General features: G+C 55.2%; 13 protein-coding genes and 1 non-coding gene across 14 annotated transcripts; 6 read left to right on the forward strand and 8 right to left on the reverse strand.

Annotated features, from left to right (window-relative positions):
- Positions 1-2417: 2417 nt before the first annotated feature.
- ACO1O0_006703 (uncharacterized protein) lies at positions 2418-2942 on the forward strand (the record flags this gene model as incomplete). Its single annotated transcript, XM_083196086.1, has 2 exons — positions 2418-2764; positions 2842-2942. Coding segments are annotated over 2 exons (448 nt in total), but the record flags the coding sequence as incomplete, so codon positions are not given.
- An 853-nt stretch (positions 2943-3795) lies between these two features.
- RTG2_2 (Ppx/GppA phosphatase family-domain-containing protein) lies at positions 3796-5565 on the forward strand (the record flags this gene model as incomplete). The annotated part of the gene is made up of 2 exons (XM_083196087.1): positions 3796-3803; positions 3867-5565. The coding sequence occupies 2 exons, from the start codon at positions 3796-3798 to the stop codon at positions 5563-5565; spliced, it is 1707 nt and encodes a 568-aa protein (XP_083049103.1).
- A 748-nt stretch (positions 5566-6313) lies between these two features.
- DRE2 (electron carrier DRE2) lies at positions 6314-7214 on the forward strand (the record flags this gene model as incomplete). Its single annotated transcript, XM_083196088.1, has 2 exons — positions 6314-6836; positions 6901-7214. The coding sequence occupies 2 exons, from the start codon at positions 6314-6316 to the stop codon at positions 7212-7214; spliced, it is 837 nt and encodes a 278-aa protein (XP_083049104.1).
- Positions 7215-8341: 1127 nt separating this feature from the next.
- On the forward strand, positions 8342-8790 carry RSM19 (mitochondrial 37S ribosomal protein uS19m; the record flags this gene model as incomplete). Its single annotated transcript, XM_083196089.1, has 2 exons — positions 8342-8384; positions 8465-8790. The coding sequence occupies 2 exons, from the start codon at positions 8342-8344 to the stop codon at positions 8788-8790; spliced, it is 369 nt and encodes a 122-aa protein (XP_083049105.1).
- A 269-nt stretch (positions 8791-9059) lies between these two features.
- Positions 9060-9751, reverse strand: ACO1O0_006707 (transcription initiation factor TFIID 23-30kDa subunit-domain-containing protein; the record flags this gene model as incomplete). Its single annotated transcript, XM_083196090.1, has 2 exons — positions 9060-9503; positions 9560-9751. 2 exons carry the CDS (start codon positions 9749-9751, stop codon positions 9060-9062), a joined length of 636 nt encoding a protein of 211 aa, XP_083049106.1.
- Positions 9752-10383: 632 nt separating this feature from the next.
- On the reverse strand, positions 10384-11175 carry ERD2 (ER lumen protein retaining receptor-domain-containing protein; the record flags this gene model as incomplete). The annotated part of the gene is made up of 3 exons (XM_083196091.1): positions 10384-10836; positions 11043-11101; positions 11151-11175. 3 exons carry the CDS (start codon positions 11173-11175, stop codon positions 10384-10386), a joined length of 537 nt encoding a protein of 178 aa, XP_083049107.1.
- A 516-nt stretch (positions 11176-11691) lies between these two features.
- On the reverse strand, positions 11692-11786 carry ACO1O0_006709. Its single transcript has one exon. It is a non-coding gene; the product is annotated as a tRNA-Ser (tRNA).
- A 1800-nt stretch (positions 11787-13586) lies between these two features.
- On the reverse strand, positions 13587-14859 carry ACO1O0_006710 (carbon-nitrogen hydrolase; the record flags this gene model as incomplete). The annotated part of the gene is made up of 3 exons (XM_083196092.1): positions 13587-14300; positions 14377-14677; positions 14699-14859. The coding sequence occupies 3 exons, from the start codon at positions 14857-14859 to the stop codon at positions 13587-13589; spliced, it is 1176 nt and encodes a 391-aa protein (XP_083049108.1).
- Positions 14860-15429: 570 nt separating this feature from the next.
- On the reverse strand, positions 15430-16639 carry ACO1O0_006711 (chaperonin 10-like protein; the record flags this gene model as incomplete). Its single annotated transcript, XM_083196093.1, has 3 exons — positions 15430-15563; positions 15624-15676; positions 15732-16639. The coding sequence occupies 3 exons, from the start codon at positions 16637-16639 to the stop codon at positions 15430-15432; spliced, it is 1095 nt and encodes a 364-aa protein (XP_083049109.1).
- A 3402-nt stretch (positions 16640-20041) lies between these two features.
- Positions 20042-20527, reverse strand: ACO1O0_006712 (uncharacterized protein; the record flags this gene model as incomplete). Its single annotated transcript, XM_083196094.1, is given in 2 exon segments — positions 20042-20279; positions 20292-20527. The coding sequence occupies 2 exon segments, from the start codon at positions 20525-20527 to the stop codon at positions 20042-20044; spliced, it is 474 nt and encodes a 157-aa protein (XP_083049110.1).
- A 1551-nt stretch (positions 20528-22078) lies between these two features.
- Positions 22079-23059, forward strand: ACO1O0_006713 (Glyoxalase/Bleomycin resistance protein/Dihydroxybiphenyl dioxygenase; the record flags this gene model as incomplete). Its single annotated transcript, XM_083196095.1, has 2 exons — positions 22079-22507; positions 22562-23059. 2 exons carry the CDS (start codon positions 22079-22081, stop codon positions 23057-23059), a joined length of 927 nt encoding a protein of 308 aa, XP_083049111.1.
- A 533-nt stretch (positions 23060-23592) lies between these two features.
- Positions 23593-24041, forward strand: ACO1O0_006714 (DUF4396 domain-containing protein; the record flags this gene model as incomplete). The annotated part of the gene is made up of 2 exons (XM_083196096.1): positions 23593-23599; positions 23749-24041. The coding sequence occupies 2 exons, from the start codon at positions 23593-23595 to the stop codon at positions 24039-24041; spliced, it is 300 nt and encodes a 99-aa protein (XP_083049112.1).
- A 207-nt stretch (positions 24042-24248) lies between these two features.
- ACO1O0_006715 (uncharacterized protein) lies at positions 24249-24959 on the reverse strand (the record flags this gene model as incomplete). The annotated part of the gene is made up of 1 exon (XM_083196097.1): positions 24249-24959. The coding sequence occupies one exon, from the start codon at positions 24957-24959 to the stop codon at positions 24249-24251; it is 711 nt and encodes a 236-aa protein (XP_083049113.1).
- Positions 24960-25397: 438 nt separating this feature from the next.
- Positions 25398-26723, reverse strand: ACO1O0_006716 (major facilitator superfamily domain-containing protein; the record flags this gene model as incomplete). Its single annotated transcript, XM_083196098.1, has 1 exon — positions 25398-26723. The coding sequence occupies one exon, from the start codon at positions 26721-26723 to the stop codon at positions 25398-25400; it is 1326 nt and encodes a 441-aa protein (XP_083049114.1).
- Positions 26724-26729: the final 6 nt, after the last annotated feature.

Raw genomic sequence — 26729 nt, forward strand, 5'->3', positions numbered from 1 at the left:
TTCCTTTTGTGATCCCCATATACGCTGCTGTCCCCAATCCCGACATCACCTACCCTAGATGGCAAGGATGCGATTACTTGTCAACTACTTCAACTACCACCGCCTAATGCTGTATACTATGTTATTTTAAATTCATTTTAATTTCATGAGCCGTAGGTATGGTCCATAGTTACCTTTACATCATCTCAGTACTAGGGATATCAACTACGTAGTCGTAGACTACATAGTCTTGTCTCCCCACGTACCACAAATTTATAGAAGAGAACATACGTGGATGAGCAATATATGCTTTTGTTGTAACATCCGGCGGGAGGTGTAAATATGTCAGAACGTAAATGTTTTCTTCTATTAGCACTTGCGACTTCTGTCTCTTTATAGTGAGCAATAATAAATGCATCCTTATCTAGGTACGTGTATATCTTGACCATAACCTGGAAGGCGGAGGCACCTAGATCAAATACAAAGGCCCGCTTCCATTGCCGCTACGCTTCACGAGTGCTTTCGTACTACTAGCCGCATAATTCTCGCATGTATATGCAAGTAAAACTCTGTCCGCTATCGCCGACTTGTGCTCTCGACTTCTCACCACCGAATTCTCCCTTTAGCATCATCAGCCTTCCCCATCTCCGCGCCCTGTCGTTATATATTTCACCGGCGTCAGGTATACCCCACACACTTTATTTTGAGCCGCAGACGATGTATTCTATGGGCTACAACACCCTACGTTGTGCTATGCTCCGCGCCACATTCTCTGTTTTCGGCAACCATCTGTGGATCTCGCATAGCCCCTGGCAAAGTGGACCAAACGTAGGACATATACAACCCCGTTCCCCGCCAAAGCTTTAAAGGGGCTGAATGAAGCTACAAGTCCTGTCAGGCTGTCACTACGCGTTACCACGAGCCCTTCCTCTGGTTACTATATCTGCCTCTGGTTATTGATGCGAGCCTCGTCTAGATTTAACGAAGTTGCTGCGATCCATGACGTTACCACTTCGAACTTGAAAGAAACTTATTTAGGCCCCTATTGTAGTCAACTTCTGCCCTCGGAGGCTCAGACTCCGGAGAGATTGCATTATATCGCCTGTTATGTCCTATTATGTCCAGCACCGTGGATAAATTGAACGTTGGTCCTAGTCTGGAGCCCAATTATGGCTTCTCAGCCCTATGTGGTGCTTTGAGCAGGACCCTTGCATGTTGAAACAAACTATTTACGTGCTCCGCATCGTAGACGCCAGGGGACAAGCCACATGCAGTCAGCACCTAAGCTTAGGATAATACCTGCAAATAGGCGATATGCTCGATACGTCATCCCATAAACCGGAGATTTGGCCCGAAACAAGACCATGACCGACATCATAACGCAGTCGTGCGTTTGGACACGGCGAGGAGTGCCTAGGTTCCTCCATATGTATATCGACAAATACGTAGCACTCGACTTCCTCTGGCCGCCCCTGAGCCTGCTTAGGATTGTGTCACCGGTAAATATAGTATCCTGCATTAAGAAGAGCATATTTACCTGTTCCACTGGGCTGGGGTCTCCGCCTTGTACATATAATATGGTACCTAAACTGGCTGAGATATAGTCAGTTGGTTATCAGATGGTGCTGTGTCCGTAGTTGAGCTTACCCTTGGCAGCCATAGTCCACTTATAATCCACTATCCACATGTTTGCAAGGTGGGAACTTTTCAGTAGTACTGTTCTACGAACTAATAATACTAGAAGCCTTAGGTATGTTATTAATAAAACAAGGGTCCTTGTACTAAGTAAGCTATGCCACACTAAAAATAGGGTACCAACATAGTGCGCAGTAGAGTTGTCGCTGGTCCCTTACACAGGCCTTGGGACTGCAATGACGATTAATACATCCATAATTAGACGATGAATATGATGCCAAGAGGATTGGCATGGTATGGAGGCATTTGTAACGAGAAGAAAGACTGGGTATGCTGAAACTTTGTATGGGAAGACGCCTATATAAAGATGCTTGCTATGCTCAAGTCCGAAATGTAAATCTACAGCATCACTCCACTCGATAAGTACAGGGCATAAAACCAAAAGCCTCAACGTACATCTGTTATATTTTTTTTCCTGAGTCAACAAAGATCCCATCGCCATTATGTATTGCCTCGTTGCCATGTCCCCCGCCCTAGCTGGCATCGCCAACGCAAGGCCTAACCCCCAGACCTTCAACAACTTTGCAGATATCTGCCCGTCCAACTGTGAACCAGAAATTATCACGGAGATCGACAACCCCAATTCCCATTAACATTACTACTTTGAGCAGATGACGGTTCGTGGAAACCCTCCTCCTTCCCCCTCCCCTCCCCTCGCCTCAGCCATTCCACAACATTCCGTCGCACCCGTACAATACGTCTGACAGTTCTCAATGTTAGAACAACCATCATTGCGGTGACAGCGAAGGCTGCGAGATCGCCAGAAGTGAGACTGAGGGTCAGTCAGTCAGCGTGTCTGCCAGCATCAGCGGCAACGGCTGGATCTCGGCCGGCTTTGAAGTCTCCGAATACGAAGAATCTGGCGAGACCCAGGCATGCTCGGGCAATCGCGGCGAAACCATCTGTGTTTTCTGGAGGGCGGCCTACACGGCGTATACGGTCCAGAGACAGCCCAAGGTCTGCTGCGAAATCGAGGGGGATCCCGTGCACAAGGTTATCACCTCGCCCAACAAGAACGGCCTGGGATCTGCTGCCATCTGCGGACGCAACAGGCAGTGCCACAGCAAGGGCCACAGCTACTGGAACAACAGTATGTCTTTAACATTCCATTTCCCTTCTCGTGCTCTCCTAGGTTGTCCTACACCTACTAACACGGGAGCCATCTAGTGGAACGACAAAACAAGGGAGCCACCTTGGAGGGTGGTCCCCAGGAATGGCACTGGGGCAACAAGTACCTTGGCATCGTGCCGGACATTGATGAGGTTTGATCTCTCCTTGTGCGACCTGGGATTGGTCGGGCTGCGATCTGGTCCAGCGCCCTTCCCGGTGTCGAGGGGATAAGTTTCTATATCATCGGCTTCCCAGCCAGTCTCCTGTGGATGACTTTTGGAGGAAGCTACTCTGATGGGCAGAAGGCCTGTTATGCCATCCACTGGACTCACTGGAGACCAAGAGCTCGTTGCTGTTGGAATTCAACGCGCAAGACGCGATGATACTGGCTACCCAGTAGTAAACAGACGACGGGGGAAAGGTTGGGGTTAAATGAGGCAAGGGGCAGAGAGAGATGCGGTAGAGAAAAGTAATAGGCTCGGGCTGGTTTTCACTGCCGATCTTGAGGCCCATGAGGGGACGGCTGACGTGCATTTATCAATCATTCTGGAGGTGTGGCTCCAACAGCGCTTCTAGATTTAGTCTCGCGACGGCTTTAAAGTTCATTCAGAGTATAATATCTCACTCACCCTCTATCCCACCACGTGCCAAAAGATTGATCAACAAGGATGGTTCCGTATGTAGACTGGTTCGTCTCGGTTGGCATTCATTCCGCTCGAAACGTCACCAGGTGACCGAAGCGCCACGCCCAACCCCTCACTACAAAGTCAATGCCATCAACAATCGGCCAGTCGGCCAGTGATTTTTAATCTTCTCCCATGTTTAAATATGCAAGAAATGTCTGGAGTATCAGATTTTGAGGAGTTCCTCACTGCCGACGAAATCGAGACGCTTCGACTGAACTCGCCATCTCCGACGTCCCTCTCCCCACAGGCTGGTCTGACTAGGTTGTCTGGGCCAAACCACCCATCATGGAAGCGTCATGGAGATAGACTGGTGGGGATCGTGGATATGGGGAGGTGAGCGCTGCCATTTGGTCTGATCGACCAAACTTGCACTGGTTTGTTGACGGGACTCTCCAGCAACGGCATCCGCTTCTCCATCTCGGACCTCTCGCCCCCACTTACACGCATCATCCCCACCGTTATGGTCTACCGGTCGTCCATCTCACTCTACGATGCCCAATTTGACGACAAGACGGGCCTGCAGGTGCCTATTCCCGACAAGGTCATCGACGCCGTCTGCAATGCCCTGCGCCGCTTCCAGGTCATCTGCGCCGACTTCAATGTCGCCAAGGACCAGGTGCACATCCTGGCCACCGAGGCGGCCCGCGTCGCCAAGAACTCAGATGATTTCATCGGCGCCATCAAGGACACCACCGGCATCGACGTGGAGCTCCTCGATAAGGAGGAGGAGGGCCAGATCGGAGCACTGGGCATCGCGAGTGGCTTTATGCAAATCAGTGGCTTGGTCATGGACCTCGGAGGCGGATCCACTCAGATCAGCTGGATTGTCAGCCAGAATGGATTCATTCGCACGACCCCCCGGGGGAGCTTCAGCTTTCCCTACGGAGCGGCCGCCCTAACCCAGAGGCTTGAGGAAATCAAAGATGGCAAGGACAAGGATGAGGCTAAAAAAGCTGTCAACGAGTTCCGCGAGGAAATGATTGCCAACTTCAAAGACGCCTATTCGAAGCTCGACATCCCCGACGTACTCATTGAGGAGGCCAAGAGGGAGGGGGGTTTCAGGATTTACCTGTCTGGTGGCGGCTTCCGCGGCTGGGGCTATCTACTCCTCTACCTCAATCAGTCAGGGAAGCATCACTATCCTATCTCCATCATAAATGGGTACACAGTAGGCCGAGAGCAGTTCCAAGACACGGAGTCGGTCAAGGAGATTGCCAAGGCCGCCCATGACGTCTTCCGCGTATCCGACCGACGCAGGGCCCAGGTCCCTGCAGTCGCATTCCTCGTCAGCGTCCTCGCCGAAGCTATCCCCCACGGCATCAAGGAGGCGCACTTTTGCCAGGGTGGCGTCCGTGAGGGCTACCTCTTCCGGCAGCTGCCCGTGTCCGTCCGCAGACAGGCGCCTCTCGAGGTGGCGACAGGCATCTATGTACCCGGGGATAGAAAGCAGATCCAGCGACTCCTGGATGGCTGCATCCCGAAGCCGTCGCAGGATGACAGCATCAGGCGGTTTCCTCCAGACTTCGGATCTCATGTGATTGGTGCCTTTTGTAACGTCATGTACATGCACATGTTCATGTCCAAGGAGACGGCGTCCTCGGCGGCCCTGTACAGCACCTCCACCGGGATCATATCGTCCACTCACGGTGTATCTCACCAGGACCGCGCGCGACTGGCATTGATGCTCCAGGCTCGGTACCGTGGCGAGCTGCCCCCCCGCGAAGTAGATTTCCGCAAGTCCCTCCGCCGCGTCATCACCCCAGAGGACGTCTGGTGGGCGCAGTACATCGGTCGCGTCGGGTACCTGATCACATGCCTGTATCCGACGGGGAGGGTCCTCTCCTCGAAACCGAGGGTGCTCTTCTCAGCCGACTGGACCTGGACCGCGGGCAAGAAGAAGAATAAGCTGGGCCTCATTCTCACCGTCTCGCTGGAAAAGGTCCACAACGACCCTTCGAGGTTCAAGAAGACGATCGAGGATAATGTCAAAAAGATTAAGAAGGCTGGTAAGAAGAAGCACTGGATTGGGAATCCGCCATGGGGGATGAAGGTCGAGGTCAAGATATCTGAGGAGGGGATTCTCGGTCATGTTTGATGTGCATCCGGATACCTATCTGTGAGAGATCGATATCGGATCGCTGTTTCTAGAGAGTGTAAGTCAAAATTGTGCGATATTTCTTTCACCTGCTGAGTATATCTCCTTGGTGGCTTAGGGGTATGTGCTTAAGCTGACCAAAGTTGACGTCTGGATTTGGCATGCAGATTCAATGGTGACGCCTCCATACTTTGTACAGAGCTCTGGAGACAGAAAGGCCACTCATTAGAACACTACCGAGAAACGAGTTGATCGAGCTGGCAATTTCGATATCTCCCGAGCGAGGGTTTGTCATCGAGCCGGATTCTAACACCCGGCCATGCCCGCGCGGTGTGGCTCGCGAGTCACGGCCAGGCCTGTACTTGACGGATCAAAGTTTAGAGCCAGCGACCGGCGTTGGTTGGCGTCCCTGGAGAAATTGGGGGTGGGGGTTTGTGGCGCTATTTCAGCATCCGGGGAATAACCGCCCGCCTAGTGGCGGGGCCAGATCTCAATCACGTGCCCCGATGTCGGGGCGGCGTTGTCATGGAGGTCTTTGGCTTAGAAATGCTTTCCACGCCACAGGCTTGCCCCGACTTGACACGATCATAAATCAAAAATCTCCTCACAACGTTCACCCTTCGTTCTTATTAAAACTAAGCAATTGATCTTCGAAGTCTATCTCACGGCACCTTTTGTTCAACTTGCAAAGGGGGAAAAAATCGCCGGCGCAAACTTGTTGACATCACCACATCACCCCGCCATCAAAATGAGGGGCAGCGACCGCACCCTGCTGCTTGCGCCGGCATCAGTTGCCGGCCAGGAGGCAGCACTACGCGACATTTTCACCACATTTGATCGCTCGACGTCAGACCTGCAGATGCTTGATCGTCTAGCTGCTGGTGCAGCGAAACTCCCCGATGCGACCTACGATCTTGTAGTGGTCCTCACAGATCCCAGTGGTTCTCGGCGCACCGAGGCCTACCAGTGGCTGACCCGTCAACTGTACGACTCGCTGGCGGCGTCGATGAAGGATGGCGCGATTCTAGAGGCACAAGATGGACCCCTGCCTGCGACAGAGCCTACACTGGCGGGACTGGTGAAGAGGGAAGATGGGCGATTCGAGAAGGCGGAGGAGAGCGCCGTACAGATCCGTATAGGCTTCGGCAAGAAGAAGAAGAAGCCTGTGCCTGTCACTGTTGATTTGAATGATTATGAGGATGGGGAGGAGCTCGTTGACGAGGATGGTCTTCTATCTGCAGAGGATCTATCACGGCCATACCCACAACCTCGTAAGTTGACATCTTGCCGCCCCTATTGCGCATTCAGACGACGCTAACATTCGTTGTTTTGAAGCCCCCGAATGCCAGCCCAAGGCTGGAAAGCGCCGGCGGGCGTGCAAGGACTGCACCTGCGGCCTGGCAGAACGACTAAATGCCGAGGACGAGTCACGACGAACACAAGCAGACAAGGATCTTCAGGCCATGAAGTTGACGACAAATGACTTGAACGATCTAGAGTTGGACTTTACAGTGAAGGGCAAGGTGGGCTCGTGCGGAAACTGCAGTCTCGGCGACGCTTTCCGGTGCGCGGGCTGCCCATACATCGGACTTCCGCCGTTCAAGCCCGGCGAGGAGGTACAGATTTTGGACGACTCTCCACAGTTTTAAGATGGGAGGATTATGAGATACTTTAAGCGTAACCAAGCAGAAGGCTTGATTATACACGACGAATGACTACTTTTCCTTTTGGACCCCTCATTTTGGCGCTTTTTTTTTCTTCTTTCTACAATTGCCATCCTTGGCTTATCAATCCACGCGACTGATTGGAATGCCAAGACTCCATTAATGTTCCACTTACGGAGTACAACTTGTCAATTCATAATCAATCAACGAATAATATTAACACTCTGTAATATCAAGACTACCCGTGCTGTAACAATGCTCGAAGGGGAGGAGTAAGCGATTATTGTGACGTTGGATACTGTTCGTACTTTGCCTCAAATCATGACGGCCCCAAACTCAGGCACCATGATCGGAATCGCGATTGTTGTCGTCCACGTCGTCTTGTAAATTTGCCACTGGGACTTTAACGAAAAGAAGGTTTCTATCTCCAACGGTCAAACGGTTCGGGGTCGGATTTCGGGTTGTGGCAGTAGAATTTCATATTTTATATCCGTTGGGCGAAAGATCTCCGCGCAGCCAACTATGAAGACTCGCAGCTCTCAGAGGGAACTTGTGGGGGGCTACCATTTGCAGACGATTCAGATCGAAAGTCCACGCAAGACTACATCGAAAAGATATTTGGTGACTCTGTAGTCTACAAGGCAGGAAATCAAGACATGGTGACGACCGCGTACAGGGTCAGGCTAGACTGATGACAGAGTTCCCAGAGTGTCATGACCTCCTTGGGAGTCAACAACACCGTCCTCGTGGACAAAGTTGTCACAGTGTCATTCATGGTGTGCTGCTTTGTAGACCAGAGGGTCACTAAAGAGCTTCATGATGCAGCCCTGGATGGACTTTAATCTGATTGACCGTTTGCAAATGGTAACGCCCTTGCGCACACCCTCAGAGAGTGTTGGCCCTTACTTGTGTTCGTAGAGAACTTCAACAAACCAGTCATAGAGGTAATGAGTTGTGGGATGAGAGGTTCACAGAACAAGAGGAGGACCTGGTGAAGTTGGTATTCCAATTGGGGTCGGGTCGGAAAAACCATTCCCCACCATCACCAAATGCTGCATTTGCCCGTCACGTCGCGATCCACCAACTTTCCAAGGCAGCATGCGCCAGCGACAATGCAGCCAACGCGACTCTTGTTGAAGCGCTCAACCTGGAAGGGTAAGCTCCATATCCCTACTTGTTCCATTGCCACCCACTGACTCCATCTCTCAGGGCCCAACCTCCTGCCGTAAGACCAGACCAGATTCTCCCCGACGATGACGAACTAACCTCACAACCCGACAGCCTTCCAATCACTTGGCCCAAGGGTCCCAGCGACAAGGTGCCTCCCGTGCGGACAAATGCCCGCTCCGCGACCATCCTACCTAGCTTCGTCGGTCTTCGCTTCGAGGTGCACAATGGCAAGATCTACCACCGCGTAACCATCACCGAGGACATGGTCGGGCACAAGCTGGGAGAGTTTTCGCCGTATGGCACCCCGAACTCCGGCCCCCAGAGCCAGAGAATGCGTACTGACAATTGGATTAGGACACGGCAGGGCGTTCAGCGGATGAAGTGGAAATAAAGAGAAGCAGGTTCTACTGTGCACTACTGTAATATTACTGGGACTTGTCAAAATATATACACGGAATCTGAGCATAGCACGAGCATCTTTTGTCTCATTTCTGGTTATCGTTTCCCTTAAAACACAAAGTGATCCCTGGAGTTGTCGAATGCTACCGAACGCCGTCTAATCAAGTCCTTTAAACGCCTTGCACAGAGTCGGCTTTGCACTCTGACCAAATATCCCGAAACCCTTCTCCTAGCCATAGATAATCAAGGCACACTCCCAACTCAGCGGTAGAACTCGCTCCTCTTGACATTGACGCCATACTCGCCCACCGCCATGCCCAGATCCTCCATCGTCAGCACCGTCCGGTTCTGGCTCCCGCCCTGGCCACCGCCGCCGTACCCAGGCCTCTGGATACCCAGCGGCGCGTTACCGGCCGCGCCGCCCTTGCCCTGGTCCTTACTGCTGCCGCCGCTGGCACCGCCCGGCTGCCCGCCACCAGGCTGCCCCGGGATGGGGAACCCGGCCGCGGCGCCCAGGTTGCCCATCGGGTTGTTGGTGTTGGTGTTGGAGGCGCGGATGCGGCTATATTGGTACGCGTCGGCGGCAACGTCGGCGATGAACTTCTGCGTCGCGAGGGCGAGGAGGCGCGCGAGGCGCGGGTCGGTTTGCGGTGGGGGTGGGAGACCGGCCTTGGTCATGTAGTAGTGTGTGACGGCATCGGGAATCTAAAACAGTCAGCGGGATGGTTCGCTGGGGTAGACAGAGGGAGGAGGTTCCTTACGACGGGTGCGTAGTCGTCAATCTTATTCAGCAGTTCACGCAGGGAGACGTCCTTGCGAGTCGGCAGTCTCTCGGGGCCTGGCGCGACGGGGTCTTGCTCGGCATCAGGTCCGCCTTGGCTCGTCTGGGTGGCGGGCACGCCTGAGGCAGCTGGAGGCGCTTGCTCGTTACTGTCTGGCATATCACTAGACATTTTTGCTGCTGAATCCGAGGGTTGGTTGGTGATGATGTTGATGGGTGAGGTGCGTCATTCGCGATCGCGATATCAACGACTTGAGTCACGTGATGTGACACAACAGCGTGTTGAGCGCTCTCCAGGCGACTAAAAGTTCTTGCATTAAGTTGCTGCACAGAATAAACTTTAAGTGTATAATCACATTTAGAATTTCATATAGTCCGAACTAGGAATATTGTGACTATAGTCTTGGGTTTGTTCAGGATCCCATACCGACTTCTCAATTCCTTATCGTCGCCCCTGCATACACGCCCAGTAAACAGACTCATCAAGCGCAAACCTATGACCATAATTCCAATTGCCGTCTATTTTACTACAATGTCGACCGGTGCTGCCTTTGATTTTCAACTCTGGCAACGGTCTCGAAGCGCCAACTGAATACTCCTGCTGGTCCCAGCTTCCCCCAAACGCCGTCCGAAATGCATCAACCGGAAGCTAGAATTCGACTTGGCTTGGTCCGGGCGGGTAGAAGCTGGCCCAGGTCATTTCGCCTTGCCACCCCTTGGGGTGGTCTTGATTGCTCCGCGTGGCGGAACTTCCCACATGGCCCCTTGTTGGCCCGTGCTGTATGTGATTGTCCAGGTCATGATTTATACGGGAAGCTTGAACTTCTTGCCTTTCATGACACGAGTGTAGTAAACGTAGAAGAAGTCGCTGTACAGGACAGTCTGGATAAGACCGGCAACAATGGCGATCCAGTCCACCTTGTGGGAAGGCTCGGTGAGATAGCGGTAGATCCAGTTGGGGATATACAGAGCGCGGTAGCTTCCGAGCGCGAACAGGTAGTGCGTGGTGATGGTCTCGGCCTCTCCGGTGCGCTGAAGCATAAACAGCTGCGGCAGAATGGCGACGGATTCCAGCCATATCGAGAAGGCCCACAGAATCTCGGAGGCGGTGTACTTGTAGGGAAAGATAATAGCGAGAACGGCGGCGGCACCGAGTAGGTACTGGACTTTGAAGGTGTCGACGTTAGGGTCGTTGGTGGGCTTGTATGCGTTGGTCATGAGGTAGATGATGTAGCCCTGGGATCCAATGAAGAGGATCTTGAAAAGAAGATTGTAAATGCTAGCAGTCGAGAAGAGATCTAGAGAGTCAGCATTTCCGGACAGCCTAAACAATACAGAGCGCATACCGAGATATCGTGTTATATAGACAAAGAAATACAGAGCTTGTGACTTAAAGGAGATACCGGAACAGCTCTGCAGCATATTAGCATCGGTAATACGTAAAAATAGCTTGCGATACGCACGTTAAGCTGCGTCATCTTGTGCAGCAAGATGAGGATACTCCCCAGATGGGAGAAATCCGCTGTGTAAGGTAAGCTTGGGCCCCCAGGCGAGTTTACACGACGACCTACCTGCGACACGAAAGATGTTGGGCATCGTGGCGGTTTGTCGTTTTCGATTTCGGTTCGGTCAACGGCCGGGGTTTAGAGGAGCGCGAGGCGAGGCGTTAGGACAATGGGTCCGGGCGAGTGCTCACAATGTTGAAGAGCGCAATTGACAGCGATGGGAGGCGACTCGTCGTTGTTGGAGTTGTCGTGGATGACTACCTGGCGATCGTCAGGGAGCTTAGCGACCTCAAAAAGGACACGACGCGATTGTAAGCTCATTGGCGGCGGGCCGTGGCGCTGCACCCGTCGCCAGTGCCAGGACGGCAAAGCAAGGGGGAGAAGCTGAGCTGCAGCTCACGTGATATGACGTTACAACCACCCGAGCCCGGGCAACCTGCCAAGTAATACGGATACGAGTAATACTTTTTGAGGTGTTACAATTCAAATGCAATATCTCCATCTAAAGTGTTCTTGGAGAACTGTGTTCGTATTAGGGAAAAAAAGGGAAAGACTTCGAGACAAGAATATTGGCAAAAATAAAATAAGGCAAAAAATGTGGTTATTGCGATAGCAGCAGGGTTCGAACCTGCGCGGCCGAAGCCATGGGATATGGTATGACAGAATTCAAATCCCACCCATTAACCACTCTGGCATGCTACCTATTTCGACTTAGTGTGCTTGGAATGATTTTGATGAGCCTTATATGGATGACAATGGCCTTTCCAACCCAGAGTTCTCCTTCTCTGTTTTACTAAATAGTCTTTGGCTATCCTGGAAACAACTACCAACGTTACCAAATATGATACGTTTCAAATAGTCGAAGACCCATTCGGGTCTGCCGAATTTCGCCGTCACCCTCTCGATATGTCAGCAACGGACTTGCCGTTTCTTGTGGCGCAGGCACCACTTGGGGGTCCTACCTGAGGCTGGTGGCTCCATTACAAAGCATGGCCGAATCTACCCGAATCTTCAACACCCTGTCATATGTTATCCCCACTGATGCCTCGCCAAGGCGCTGCGATTCTATTTAAGAGCTGCCCCCACCAGGCTGGAAGAAGCTGGTCTAGAGCTCGAAAGATCGATAACGTCCATCCGTATCTTTAATCTTTTGGCGTCGCCCACTACTACTTCACCACACAGCCAGCGCTACGCCACCGAGCCAGCATCCTTTGCATCGTGGCACAACAAACAATCACGGCACCGCTTAGATATATCCGCTCCCCTCTATCCGTATCCGTAGCGCATACCAAAATGTCAGACGATCACCGGCCAGGCGATGCGGGGGACGCGCCCGACGCTGGCATGATTACCCTCTCCATCAGCTACTGCAAGACCAACTACGATTTGAAGTTCAACGAAGGCGCCGTTCTTCTGGACCTGTTCAACGAGATCTGGTTGACGCTGAGTGTTCCATTAGAGAGTCAGAAGATCATCGTGCCGAGAATGCCCGTGATCAGATGGCCACTCCAAGACCCACACATGTCGGTTCGATCGCTGGAGGGGAAGAAGTTGATGCTGATGGGGTCCGGGGTGGAAACGTTGGCGGCGGTCCAGGAAATGTCCGCAAAAGTCGCGAGGAGGAACGCCTCTCTGGCAGCGGAGAGGTCGAGGAGGATACGAAATAGCCAGCAGCCCAAAAACCCGACGACCACCGAGACCAAATACACGTTCCTGCAGGTTCGCCCACTGAACAACCTGCCGCGTCCCGAGCGGAGCCAGATGCTGCTGATGCGCCTCAAGTCGGACCCGGGGATCGTGGCGGCGATGCGCAAGCACGAGTTCACCGTGGCCCTGCTCACCGAGATGGAGCCCCTGTCGAACACGCAGTCGAGCCACGAGGGCACGTCGCGTATCCTGGGGCTAAACAGGAACAAGGGCGAGGTGATCGAGCTACGTCTCCGCACCGACGCCTACGACGGGTACCGCGACTATAAGACGATCCGCAAGACGCTATGCCACGAGCTCGCGCACAACGTGCACAGCGACCACGACCGCAACTTTTGGGACCTGTGTCACCAGATTGAGCGAGAAGTGCAGGCAGCGGATTGGAAGTCTGGTGGACAAACGATTGCCGAGACATCACGGTACCATGTCTCGGGCCAGGACGAGGAAGAGGATGAGCACGAGGACGAGGGCGGCTGGACCGGAGGCGAGTTCGTGCTCGGCGGTGTTAAGGAAAACCCTGCCGGCATGAGTCGTAGGGAGATTCTGGCCCAGGCCGCCATGGAGAGGCAGAAGAAGGATGATCAAGCTGAGCAGAAGGCTGATAACGGCTGGCGGCCACGCCAACGCCGTGATGAGTCCCAGTGAGGGCTTCTGTCGAGTTGAGTTGACTATACTGCACAGCGTACTGGCGTTTTCAGGGATTGCAAGCATTAGGAAGTGTGACATAGCATAGCGTACATGATTACTATAGGTTCTCGAGTACCTTTACCATTAGAGGCGATACCTTTTCCAATTTCAATATGGCAGCGGGTCCATGTCCAAACCATCGACTGAAAACCTGAATGAGTCGTTCCTCGAATAGCTCCCCGCGGCATCGAGATCAAGCCGGCCCTTGATGCAATCGCGGAAGTCCACGTCGGTAAAGATGATGCCATGGTCGTCCTCCCATTGCGGTCCAGCCAGTACATCTCCAAATGGACCCACGATGCAGGAGCCTCCACGGCAGGAGAAGGATTCCTTTGTCTTTGCCTTGACGGGGGTTTCCACCATCGGGCTGACGGCGCCGCTCTTGCTGACAGTGCCGTTCTCATCGTCCGCAGGGCAGCTCAGCACAATCTCGTTGCCGTCCTCGTCAAAGATGGACTTGCGGCGCTTGTGCTGCGTAGCAGGCGACCTGGGCATGGCAATCTCAATGCCATCCGTCGACCCGGCGACCTCGGCCTCCGCCGACGGGTGTGAGTCCCTCACGCACATGTTGCTGCTCAGCACGAAGCACCGCCCCTCGACGCCGACGGTGCGCATGAGGCTCAGCCAGGAGTCGCGCCCGTCGGCCGTGGGCGCCAGGTACAGGTTGATGTTCTGCGCGTACAGCGACTGCCGCAGCAGCGGCATGTACGACTCCCAGCAGATGGCGGCGGCGAGGTTGATGCGCACGCCGCGGATGGTGGTGCTGACGGCGCGGAGGGTGCTGGGGCTGCCCTGGGCCCAGATGAGGCGCTCGGTGCCGGTCTGTCTGTGGTCAGTATATTTTGTACTAAAGAGAAAATGGGAATATAGGAGAGGGTGTGTAATGGGGAATAATTACCGGCATGACTTTACGGCGCTTGCCGATGATGCCCTGGTTGGGGCAGACGTAGACGACGGCGCAGTACAGGCTGCCACCTGCTCTCTCGACGACACCCGTCACGATGAAGACGCCCGTGTCCTTGGCGATCTTTTCCAGCTCCTCCCTCGTGCCATCTCCACGGTACTCCTCCCCGCCCGTGGGGGTGAGCTCCCTCCGAAGCCATTTGTCACCAGCCCCCGCGCCGTTGCCCACAGTGTCACCCAGGTCGATGGCGTGCTCGAAGTAGTCGGCGAATTCATCCCTACCGTCGCTAGAGCGGCTGCCAACGAGCGATCCAAACCCACTGCCGCGAGGGTAGCCGCCCAGGAAGGCCTCGGGCAGCAGGAGGAGGTCGATGGAGTGGGCGGCAGCGCGGCGGGCGATGCTGGCGACGAGGGAGAGGGTCTTGTCCCGGGTAGGTTGGGTTGTGGGGGAGGCGGTGCCAAGACGGATGGGGGGCATTTTGGAGCGTGTAAGTGGACGGCGTGGAACTAAAGTCTGGGAATACTAATGCTGGAGGAGATGGGGATTTGCGGCAAGGTGAGGGATCGAGTTGGAATGCTGGCAGAGGGGGTGGCTGCTTTATTAATGCTTCATGATGGGGGGATATTTAAGGTTGGAGACGCGTTCGCAACGAGATTCTACCCCAATTGCTTACCCCGCAAGGTACATCTAGGTGGAATTGACGCCCGGTTGCCCCGTCCGGCTTGTGATTGTACCGCTGCGAGAGACTGGAGTCTCGGAGTTTGGATGGAGTCTTCTTGTCCAGTCTCCATGGAGTCTGGAGTACGGCGTCAAGGCCGCGATGGCTCCACAGGGCTGCTGCACTCGGAAGGTCGCACGCGGAAGGATCAGCAATCATGTCTCACAATGTTCAACTGCATGTACGTTGCGTATACGAATATTCTCGAATCATCTTCATACATAAATCATTATATTATTACCGCATATGTGTGCCCGTAAATCTACTGCTACAACGCTCGCTTTTTGAAATGCAATGGCCCAAAAACAAAACTGCCCTGGAATATGTGCTCAAAGACTGTTGGCAATATCCACCAGGATCTTGACGTGGTTGTCCTTGTCTTCCACGAGGGTCTTGAAGCCCTCGTCGACAATCTTGTTCATGGTAATCTTTTTCGTAATCATGCCCTCGGGCGACATCTTGCCTGTGATGATGAGGTTAGTGTCGGTGCCTCTTTAAATGCCGTACATTCCAATCAACTTACCACTGGAAATGGCCTCGAGCACCTCCTCAAAGTCTCCTAGGCTGTAGGTTGCCCTGTAAAGTATTAGTCCTAGCACATATATTCAAGATTGGGTTTCTCAAGACTTACACTCCGAGGTACGACCGCTCGCGGAAGACAATCTCGTTCATGTTGAGCTGCGCCCTCTTCTCCCAGACGGCAATGTTGACAAGCGTGCCCCGAGCGCGGAGGGACTGGAAGGCCGTGTCGATGGCGTACTGCGACCCGGCAGCGTCGAAGCCCACGTCGGCGCCAACCCCCCCTGTCAGCTTCTTGACCTCGGCCACAACGTCCTGCTTGATCGGGTCGAGGACGTGGTGCGCGCCAAACTGCTTGGCAAACTCGCGGCGCTTGACGCTCACCTCGCTGACAATGATGTTGGTGCAGCCGCGCCCGATGAGGGCCTGCACGACGGCCAGGCCGATGGGCCCGCCGCCCACGACGAGGCACGAGTCGCCGTCCTTGTACGGCGAGATGTTGATGGCGTGCCAGCCGACGGCCAGGGGCTCGATCAGCGCGCCGACCTCGAGCGAGACGTTGTCGGGCAGCTTCTTGACGCAGCTCTCGGGCAGGACGGTGCTCTCACACAGGCCGCCGCCCCAGCCGCTGAGCCCGACGAAGCCGTTGCGGTCGCAGCAGTTGACGAGCCCGCGCTTGCACGAGTGGCAGTCGTTGTCGTAGATGATGGGCTGGACGCAGACGCGGTCGCCGCGCTGGAGGCTCGTGACGCCCTCGCCGACGTCCTCGACGATGCCTGAGAACTCGTGGCCCAGGGTCAGGGGGCACGTCTCGCCGGTGATGGCGTGGGGGTGGCCGGGGGCAGGGATCAGGTTGTTGCCGCCCAGGTACTCGTGGACGTCGGTGCCGCAGATGCCGCAGAACTTGGGGGCAATCTTGACCTGGCCGGGCTTGAGGGCCGGGATGGGGATTTGCTCGATGCGGATGTCCTTCTGGCCGTGGAAGCGCACGGCCTGCATGGAGGTGGGAGCCGAGCCCATTGTGTCTGGTGGGAGGGACTTGGAAGTAGGGGGAGGAGGATGGTGGGTGATAGTATGTGAGTATGAGAAGAGAGTATAACTCGGAGTGTACACAGAGTATCAAGTACAAAGTATAGAACACAGAGGACTGAGTATGGAAGGAAGCTTCAGGAACACACAGGGGCGAGAGAGCCGTTGATATACGAGTAGGAACGGCGAACGGGGAACGTTGGGCAAGGCGCGGCGATGCATGCGGAGATGGTACCTTCACGGACAAGATCGGCTTCCCCTCCCAGTGCGATCCGTGACATGGCAGCAGTTGCAAGCTTTGCAACCATTCCACGAAGTCGCAGGGTGGTGCAAAGCATGGTGGACGGTCGGCAAGGTCGCGGATTGCCTCGTGTGGACTAGCGGCTGAGGCCGTGGGATACCTCAATGGGAAGAGCGCGGGGGCGACGAGACCGGGAGCGTGATCACGAGATGGCCAAGATGGGGGACAATGCGGGGGGAGAATGTTCGAGGCGCGGATGGGGACTTCGTGTTGGATCGCTGGTGGACTGGTCACCCTTGGAGGTTGGTCGGCAGCGCCGGTAAGGGCTAGATCGCGGGAGCGTCGCCTTCAGCCTGTCCTACTGCAGCAGTGCAGCAGCACTGCTCTCACAGTCCTCACAGTCTTTGCTCCGGTGCTCCGTAGCGTGTGAGACATGTTCAGATTCGTACAGTAGGGGTCCTGGGGTCTCAGATGCCTGCCAGCCTGCGCCCCGTTTATCCACCAACTCAAATTCGCAAATGGCAAATGGGTCCCCCCCAAAGCCCCCAAAAATAAGACCCAGGGTTGTATCCAGAGCGCCAGAACCCCTGTGCCCCTTACCCACGGCCCATCAACGCCCCCCGCCTAGGCCCTTTTCCTGCATTCCTGACTGTCCTGCACCGCCGATCGCAAAATCTTTTGGGCATCACTTGACTCTCCTCGGCTCACCGACACCGGTCCATTGGGCAAACCCGCTGCGGCTCACCGACGCTCACTTTGCTTTTCGCAATCACCCCGTCCCTCCGAGACGGCTCCGAGCTTGGTCACGCGGAAGCTAAGATCTTGGTCTGAATCATCCCTGCTCCTCCCGAGCAGCAACTACTACGAGTAGTTCAGTTCAGTAACACGATATTCCTGGTATCACCATATCGACATCTCCACTGAAAGAGCATCTTTACCCATATTTGTTGAATTTCGATGTGCTAGTCTTTCTTTTTCGCACTCTACCCCTTAGTCACCTGTATTCCTGAACAACAGTCGCCGAGCCAAACTCAATTTCGGAAACCCGAATTCGAAAAACCGAGCAGCTCCCATTATCGTGGAATCGGCAAGGAAGCATCTCCCCAACGATCAGCTGCCCAAAAATCATCCCCCCAAATCGATCGGGTCACTCCCCAGTGCGTGATATCACGATTACAGTCTCCGGGCAGAAGCATCCGAGAGCAACGAGAGTGAAATCGATTTATCTGACATCACACGGGAGTCTGTGTCACCCCAGGATATGCCATAGCTTCGATTGTCCGTGGCAACAAAGATCGCCAGTTGCACAGTCGATGGAGTGGCAAAGAACACTCAGCCAATTGACCACAACAGGTAATCACCGGGTCTCATGACGCTTCTGTCATCATTATGAGCTATGAGCGGATACAGCTTCAATCGGCGTTCCCGAAATTCGAGACGTCTTTAAAAATGTGCCATTTATCGATGGGGTATGTAATAATGCATCCCCTACTCCGCTGGTTATATTGATTGGTAGTCTGCCCGCTCTCTACTGATATTACATCTTCCCCCGTATCGCCATCTTCCCGTGGCAGCCGGTTTCCCGCTCATAACTACTCGTCGCTACCGCAGATTCGTAAACGGCATCTTCAATCCGGAACCTCTAGGGTCGACCATCCGGCAACTCGGAGGGTCTCTGTTGGGAATTTGCATCCACCTCGTGAATCTGCGATTGTTCGGGGGCCTCATACAGCGGCACATTGTTATAGTCGTGTTGGCAGTGCTCTCCGAGTTTCGCAGCAGGGTATTGCGACAGGTTCGGGTCTTGACCCGAGTAATCATTTCCGACTGCCTGCTCTTGGGATTTCTGGGATCGTCTCCGTCGTCGGAAGAACCAGACGACCCCCCCAACACCGATCAAAGCTGCGCAGACACCGATCCCGATGCCCACTCCTACCCCAATTTGTCATCGCCGCCCGAGTCGGACGAAGAGGAGCCACCCTCGTCTGCCGCATCCGTTCCTTTGGCTGAAGCCGCTGAAGTCGCTGTTGTCGCTAGGTATTCGGTCGGGATCGTGGTCACAGTATTCATTACTGCACGTGTCAGCAACCCATGCCGTCAATCCCCAGATCCCCGAGAAGAGCCTGTCATATTACCTCGTATATGATAGATGACATCATTGTCATCTACACCCCCCTTGGTACCGCAGCTCTCTCCCTTCTCGTACTTCCCGTTCTCCATGCAATAATATAAACCCCCATCATTAGTACACTCTTCGACGGCTACGTGGTCATTGCCGTCGTCCCAGGAGCAATCGCTGAAGCATCTCCCGCCGGGGAAGGTTTTATCGGTGCAGCTCCCACCGATCAGACGGTCAAGAACGTCCTCCTGAAGGCCCACGCATAATCCATGGTCCAAACATGCCCAACCAGGGGGGCAGCATGCGGAGTGCGTGCCGTAATTGGTGCAGGGCACGTCTTTCTCTGCCACCTTGCCGTTGAGGAGGTAGCACACTGTAGGTGTCTGATGAGCGAGGACGGGGAAAATGGTCAGGACGACCCAAACTGTGAGTGCGTGAGACATGAAGGGATAACAGGCTCGCATATGCCCAGAAAGCCAGGCTTGCCAGTCGGTGTGAGGGGGCCCATCATGCTTTTTGCTCAACCAGCTTCGCCAGAGCGGGGACGATTATGCCTAGATTGGAGTTCCATAACGGTTATCAGTCGTGGATTGTTATTCGGCCCTGAATAATGACAGCCAGTAACAATACACCAAGAGGCGATGTTTCTGCACGTTGGTCACTGTTGGCGAAGTTCGTGGCATTGTTGGTTGACCCATGAGGCCAACAAAGCATTGCCTATTTGCTGGGCCCTCCCGTCTACATGCACGTACGTACCAACACTCAAACCACCAACATAAATAATAGCAACGAAACGGAGTCCGGATAGCTTGCTCGTCCAATGCCCGCAGAGAACTGGCGCACTTGAACCTCTGCGTTAAACAAATAATTCAAAACATGGACTGACTGCGTATACTGCACAGGGCTAGAGCCCGACACGATGTTTGGGGTTGACGAGAGTCTGATGGAGTCTATTCCCTGCCAAAAAAAATCCACGTCCATCCTTGCTCCAACTATAACAGAATGCACATAACTCTCCCCGACGAGTAGTCCCCTAGTTGCACGCAAAGAGATAGTCGGACTTGTAGTCAATGTACAAGTTGCTCGATGTCGACCCCATCTTGGCCGTCACCGCGGCACAGACGGTATGTGGAGGGATGTACACCGGCCCCGCGTACTGGCTAAAGGTACCAGAATCCTTGCCGCACTTCTTGTCCAGGTTGCACAGCTTCAGGTACATGTACTCGGGGTCGCCGGCGTTGTTGTCGAGGATGGCACAACCCTTGCCGGCACTGTTCTCGTACCCAAACAGCGTGGCCAGGCGCATGTCCGGGTCCGTGCCCTTGGGCAGCGGGACGGCGTGCTGCAGCTTGTAGCCGGAGCCGCAGACCGTGGCGGCGGCTTCGGCGCGGGATGCAAGGGCTGGGGTCATGGTCTCGGCGAGGTCCCGGGGGAGGGAGTCGGTGGCCCGCTCGACCAGGCCCTCGGGGAGGGCCAGAGCAGCCACGGGGAGAAGGGTAATGATGCTGAAGAATTTCATGCTGTTTTTGTTTCAAGGGAATGATATAAATATTGGTTTAGCGCGGTGACTAACAAGAGATGTTGTTTTGAGGGGGCCTGGTAAATCTGATAAATCTCCGGATCCCGCGATTTAAATAGGCTTCTAGCAAAGACACACAAAGAGGCTGAGCAGAGTCAGGCACCGACAGTCGTGGAACACGATAAGCTCATTGGATTAACAGTTTTCAACTTTCTTAACACGTGGGCCTCGCGTATTTCGTCTAGATCGGTCCCTTTCCCGTTCAAGAATATGATCGGCGGCGATTCAGCCTTACGAGGATGGATTTACCAAATAGCAATAACCAGGCATGGCCCACAGGGCTGCAATGGCTTGGCAGTTGATACGAATCTTCAGTCCATCTGCCAGTTCTCAGACTCTGTTGGCCGAGAGGCCTTTTGATCTGGCTGTGAACACATGCCTGCGTTGTCAGGTGTTGGTAGTGATTGTGTTAACCACCCTACACTACGAAGTAGTCATGGAGAGCCTCCTGCAGGCTCGGATCGAGCAAACTATTTAAGAAAAACATACAGTAAGTAAAAGAAAGAAAAAAATAAGACTCAGGAAATTAGCTAGATTACAGTTAATTGTATGAGCCTCAGTAGAGATGGATGAAGGATCCGCCAACGACAGACACACTCTATACCATGCTTACCTTATATTTAAACTCGTACGCGGAACACAAACTAGTATTCTATAACGGCAGGTAGGTATTGCATGCCCGGAATACCAGATTTGGCTAGATTTACCACATCCATCCGTAGAGGATAAAGTTCGAACCAGGGTATTGCTAGGACGAGTGACAGAGGCCGTTTCACCCCTGCGCCAAGCTCAACAGCCTTCCCCACGGGGCACGTTGCATCGTGATCGGCCATCCGCCGGACCGGCGATGCACAGTAGGATCGTATTCCATGCCACGCATTGCAGTGGGAACGCTGTGGGGGACCAAGCCGGGCTGCTGGAGTTGCACTAGAATGCAACAGTGCAGTGACAGCCTGGCAAGGTGACAAGGTGACAATGACAGCGGCCGAACCGCTGCGGATAAAGGCCGAAAGATGGACGGATCATAGACCAGAGGCTGTCCCCGCAAATGCCCCCGCAGAGCTTGGAGACTGTTGATGGGTTTCTATGCTGATGGCGAACCCCGCTGGGTGAGACAGAATCCCTGGAGGATAATAATAAGCTGACTGGTCGCTGTGTCATCCCCGATTCCCCCGCTTCGGTCGTCGACGAGGCGAGGTTGTGGGTGCTGGGGGCCGATGTGCGTAATCCGCCCCCATCATCTGCAGGCTGCAAGCTGTGCGACTCGATGAATCCATCATCATCGAGCCCATTAAACCTTGCCAGCCGCTAACCAGGGAAAAGGGCTAGCGAACTAAGCAGATGGAAACTCCATCTCCGCATCCTTTCAATTCGGGCGCATCTATCCACGATGCCATCGCCGTCGGGCCTGACGCCCAGTCCATCGCGGCATGGCGCGCGAAGAACAACATCGATGTGGCCAGGCAGGTCCGCACCGTCAAGCTCGCCCACATGCGCTATCAGCACCCGGACCTCGACCGCATCACCCAGTTTCTCCACGACTTTGGCATGGACCTGGTGAAGCGGACCGACACCGAGGTCTGGTTCCGTGGCAGCGGGCCGGACCCGTACGTCTACTACGCCCGGACGGGGGAGAGGAAGTTCCTCGGTGGGACATTCCTGGTCGAGTCTTGGGATGATCTTGTGAAAGCTTCCAAGATGGAGACAGCGGGTGAGATTGTGCCCTTGAGCGATGCGCCCGGTGGCGGCTCCATGGTCACCGTCTTGGACCCCGAGGGGCATCCGATCAACTTCATCCATGGCCAAGAGCCAGCCGAGACAGTGCCCGCGCAGGAGAAACTCATCGTAAACTACCCGGAGGAGAAGCCTCGCCAGAAGAAATTTAATCGCTTCGCCGAGGGTCCTGCAGCGGTGTACAAGGTGAATATCCACCCCGTTCTATACCCACCGTCTCCCGTATAAGTCGTCTAACAGAGTGCCAAGCTCGGCCACTACGGCCTCTGCGTCAACGACTTTCCGCGGCAGATGCAATGGTACACTCAAAACTTCAACTTTGTCCCCAGCGACCTACTCTACGTCGACGACGCCACCGACAGCAGCAGCCGGCGCGACGTGGCCATCTTCGCACACATCGACCGGGGCGCGACGCTCGTGGACCACCACACCATCTTCCTCAGCCAGAGCACCTCGTCGCACGTCCACCACGCATCGTTCGAGGTGCACGACGTCGACTCGCAGCAGCTGGGCCACCGGTGGCTGGCGGCGCGCGGCTACGAGTCCGTCTGGGGCGTCGGGCGGCACGTGCTGGGCAGCCAGATCTTCGACTACTGGTGGGACCCGACGGGCAACATGATTGAGCACTACGCGGATGGGGACCTGGTGGATGGGGATACGGCCGTGGGGCATGGCCCGGCTGGGGACGAGTCGTTGGCGGTTTGGGGCCCGGAGGTGCCCAAGTGGTTTCTGGACTGACGAGAGTCCGCATTTGTGAGAAAGAAGTCTTGCTCGAGGGTACGTAGCTGGAATTCCGCAAGTGTTTGGATGCGTGGATTGTGCCGGTTGAGCGGTTTGTGCCATTGGCGGGAGACCCGGTCGCCCCGGACGCCCGGTGGGGGCTCCTCCGGGGAGTCAACTATTATAAGCTCCCGTGGTCCATCGCCATCCTGAGCCAACTCATCTTCCATCAGAAACTCTTGTTTGGCCATGGAGTGAAGTGTCTTCAGCCATTCGTGCCCATAAATTCTCCCTGCCATGGCTACCGTCACCGCATCGGCCTCGATGCTCCTCTCCAGGAGGCTGGCGAGTCCCGCGGCTCTCGCCCTTGTCCCAGCCGCCAAACCACCCACCATCGCGACGTTCGCGACACGTCGTCTCCAATTCCGATCGGCGTGCAGCAAAAACGGACCGCAGCAGCAGCATCAACCGGCGTCTTCTCCATCCCTTCTGTCCACCCAGTTCTGGTCATCAAGACCCCTGTGGCGGCGAGCTGGCGTCAACACGCTGCGATGTCTCGTGGGCTGCACCCTTGGCGACTTCTCGTCCATGTGGTATCTCCAATCGTTCCACCCCGATATGGGCACCGGTACCGTGATGGCTATATCAAGTACGTCAACGAAAGAATCTTGCATCTTGGGTTTATTGATACTGACACGTTCCCCCAGTGGCCGGTGGCGTGACAACGTCCCTCCTGCTAGAGACGGTCCTCCTGCGCTACGGCCGTGACGGACTCGCCTGGATGGCAGCCGCACGGACAGCAGCAGGCATGAGTCTGATCTCGATGCTGGCGATGGAGCTGGCCGAGAACGTCGTCGACTATCATCTCACGGGCGGCGTGGTGCAGCTGGACTCGCCGCAGTTCTGGGGGGCCGCGTTGGTGTCCATCGCCGCGGGGTTCCTGACGCCCTTGCCTTATAATTATCTGAGGCTGAGGAAGTATGGGAAGGCCTGCCATTGAGCGGAGGTGTGGGCGAAGGCTTGTTGTATATGTAATATTAGAACCTCACTTGAGCTGGATGCCTTGTCATCGTGTAGAATAAATTTGCAGCGTGCCATCGAACAGCGTTATGGATGGAAGATTGTGGGAAAAGACATTCTAAATGATCTGGGATGAAACTGAAATACTCCCCAAACACCTATTCTACATGTATAATCTATCAGACCTCTAGTCCTGCGGCTGAATCTCAATAATGTTGCCGTCCGGGTCCTCCACATAGATGAACCTCTCGTTGATGGCGCTCAGAACCTGCTCAATGACCTTGCGCTCCTCGGCGCCAATCTGCTCCCACGCGCTGGGAGGAAACCCATTGGCATTGGCAATGGGGCCCTCGCTCGGCGTCGCCTCCCCGTGTCGCTTGTGGATGCTGACGCTGGGAATGGACTCGAGACGGGCCTGGGTGGCCTCAATGTCCGGGACGACCATGCCGATGTGGCCAAAGGTGTTTGTCCTGTCGCTGGAAGCGGGAATGTCCTCCCGTCCGGGGATGTCCAGGTAGATCATCTCGACTAGGCCGGCATTGTTGTTCTTCTCCCGGTTGATCTCCTCGGTGGTCTGGTATCCGGTGCCGTTGCGCCCGCCCTGGGCGTGGCCCATGTAGGCGATGGACAGGTGCTCGGATGCCTGGACGGTGAAGATGTGGCGGAGGCCAAACACACCCGAGTAGAAGTCGAGGCTTGCGGTCAGGTTCTTGACGTTGAGGGAGAAGTGGTTGATGAAGTAGCCGGTCGTGGCTGGGTCTGACGGCTCATCGGTTCCGAACTCGATGGGAGGCATGCCCGGAGTCTCATTGAGTGAGCGCGGGTCGCAGGAGAGAACGGGGTTGAGGAGCTGAGCCAGCGCCAGAGACGCAGCTAGGGAGAGCGACTTGGGGAGCATGGTTGAAGAGTGTGGAGTTTGGTGTTGTGTATGAGACTGGTGTGAATCTGCTGATTGACGTCTATTTGATCTGGTTGAATTACACGGTAGCTCGTCTTTATTTATAACTAGGCCTTCTCAATCAGATTATTTCACAGCCTCATTGATGACGGTGAGAATATCTTGAACTCGGATATTATTCTATGTCTATGTTTGTTTGAGGTGTCAGGCTCTCATGTCAGCCTGCATGTACGTCGCTTCGGCCTCGCGTTTCGCAATTCGCATCCCAACACCGAGGCCGAACGGCGACGCGCAACTGACAATCAATAACGCGGCCACGAAAAGAATCCCACGATACGTGTCGAGTTCCCCTGCATGGTAATTATATGTAGCCGCGTGTAATATCTAGTATCTATCAATCTATTTTTGGGGGCATTGCCATCGGTCAGCCATACCTTTTCATACCTTTGCTCTCCATGAGGTGCCGACCCTGCTACACCGGCTCAGCGTCAGGAGAATGGCCCCCAAAATCATGGACGTCCCCGAGAATATCTGGGCGCCGAGGTACGACCCCCCGTTGGCCTTGATGATGGCGCCGTCGATGGGCCCCAGCGTCAGGCCCGCGAAGCTGACCATGGTCAGCGTCATGCCCGTCCACGTGCCGACCTTGTCGGGCTCCGGGGCCTGCTGCGTGGCCAGCGCCGGGAACAGCGCCTGGATGCCCCCCGCGAAGATGCCGTACGCGACGGCCCAGACGTACAGCCCCGTGACGCTGCGGATGGCCGCCCAGCAGTAGATGAGCAGCGCGCAGACGAGCGACACGAGGATGGTCATGTTGAGGATGCCCGTGTAGCGCTCGCCCAGCACGTTGGGCACGATGCGCCCGATGGCGCTCACGCCGTTGAGCACGATGAGCAGGTTCGCCGAGCTCTCCAGGTGGAACGTCTCGCGCGTGTAGATGCCCAGGTAGAAGAAGGCCAGGTACAGGCCCCAGAAGTTGAGGAACATGCCCACGGCGAAGAAGACCCACGACTTCTGCCGGAACGCGCTCCAGTCGACAAAGGGGCCGGCCGCCCTCTTGGGCAGGTAGGGCCGGTAGGCGATCAGCGAGGGCACCTGCGTGGCCAGCATGATGAAGGCGAAGATGCGCATGGTCCAGCCGTATCCCACGGAGGAGTGCCGCAGGAGGCTGTTGACCATGGCCGGGTACACCATGCCTCCCGTGGAGGACCCGGCAGCGGCGATGCCGACGGCCAGGGAGCGCTTCGTCTTGAAGTAGGAGCTCATGACGGACAGGGCCGGGGTGAAGACGAAGCCGCTGCCCAGGCCGACGCAGATGCCCTGGCTGAGCAGGATCTGGTAGTACTCCTTGGCCAGGGAGGCCATGAGCATGCCAAAGACCTGCATGGCGACGCCGAAGCAGAAGCAGTGGCGGAAGTAGCCGGCGTCGGTGGCGCGGCCGGAGACGACGCCGCCGAAGAAGAGCAGGAACATCTGGGTGCCGCCGATCCAGCCGATGCTGCTGGGGCTGACGCCGGTGAGGGTCTCGGTGTAGTACTGCTGGAAGACGCCGAAGCTGTTGGCGATGCCCCAGGTGTTGAAGAAGACCATGTGGGCGAGGCCGACGTGGAGCCAGGCTGTGAAGCCACCGTCTGGGGGCGCGGGGATATGGGGGATGGGGGAGATCTCATCTTCCCGCGGGGATTCCGGGGATGAGGAGTCGGCCTCGGTCTTGGGCTGGGCCTCCTCCATGTTGGCGTCTGTGGAGCCGTTGGGCAGCTTCATGTCGGG

The sequence above is a fragment of the Amphichorda felina genome (genome assembly GCF_050947745.1).
Source record: "Amphichorda felina strain 45539 chromosome Unknown scaffold_6, whole genome shotgun sequence".
NCBI classification, from domain to species: Eukaryota; Fungi; Ascomycota; class Sordariomycetes; order Hypocreales; family Bionectriaceae; genus Amphichorda; species Amphichorda felina.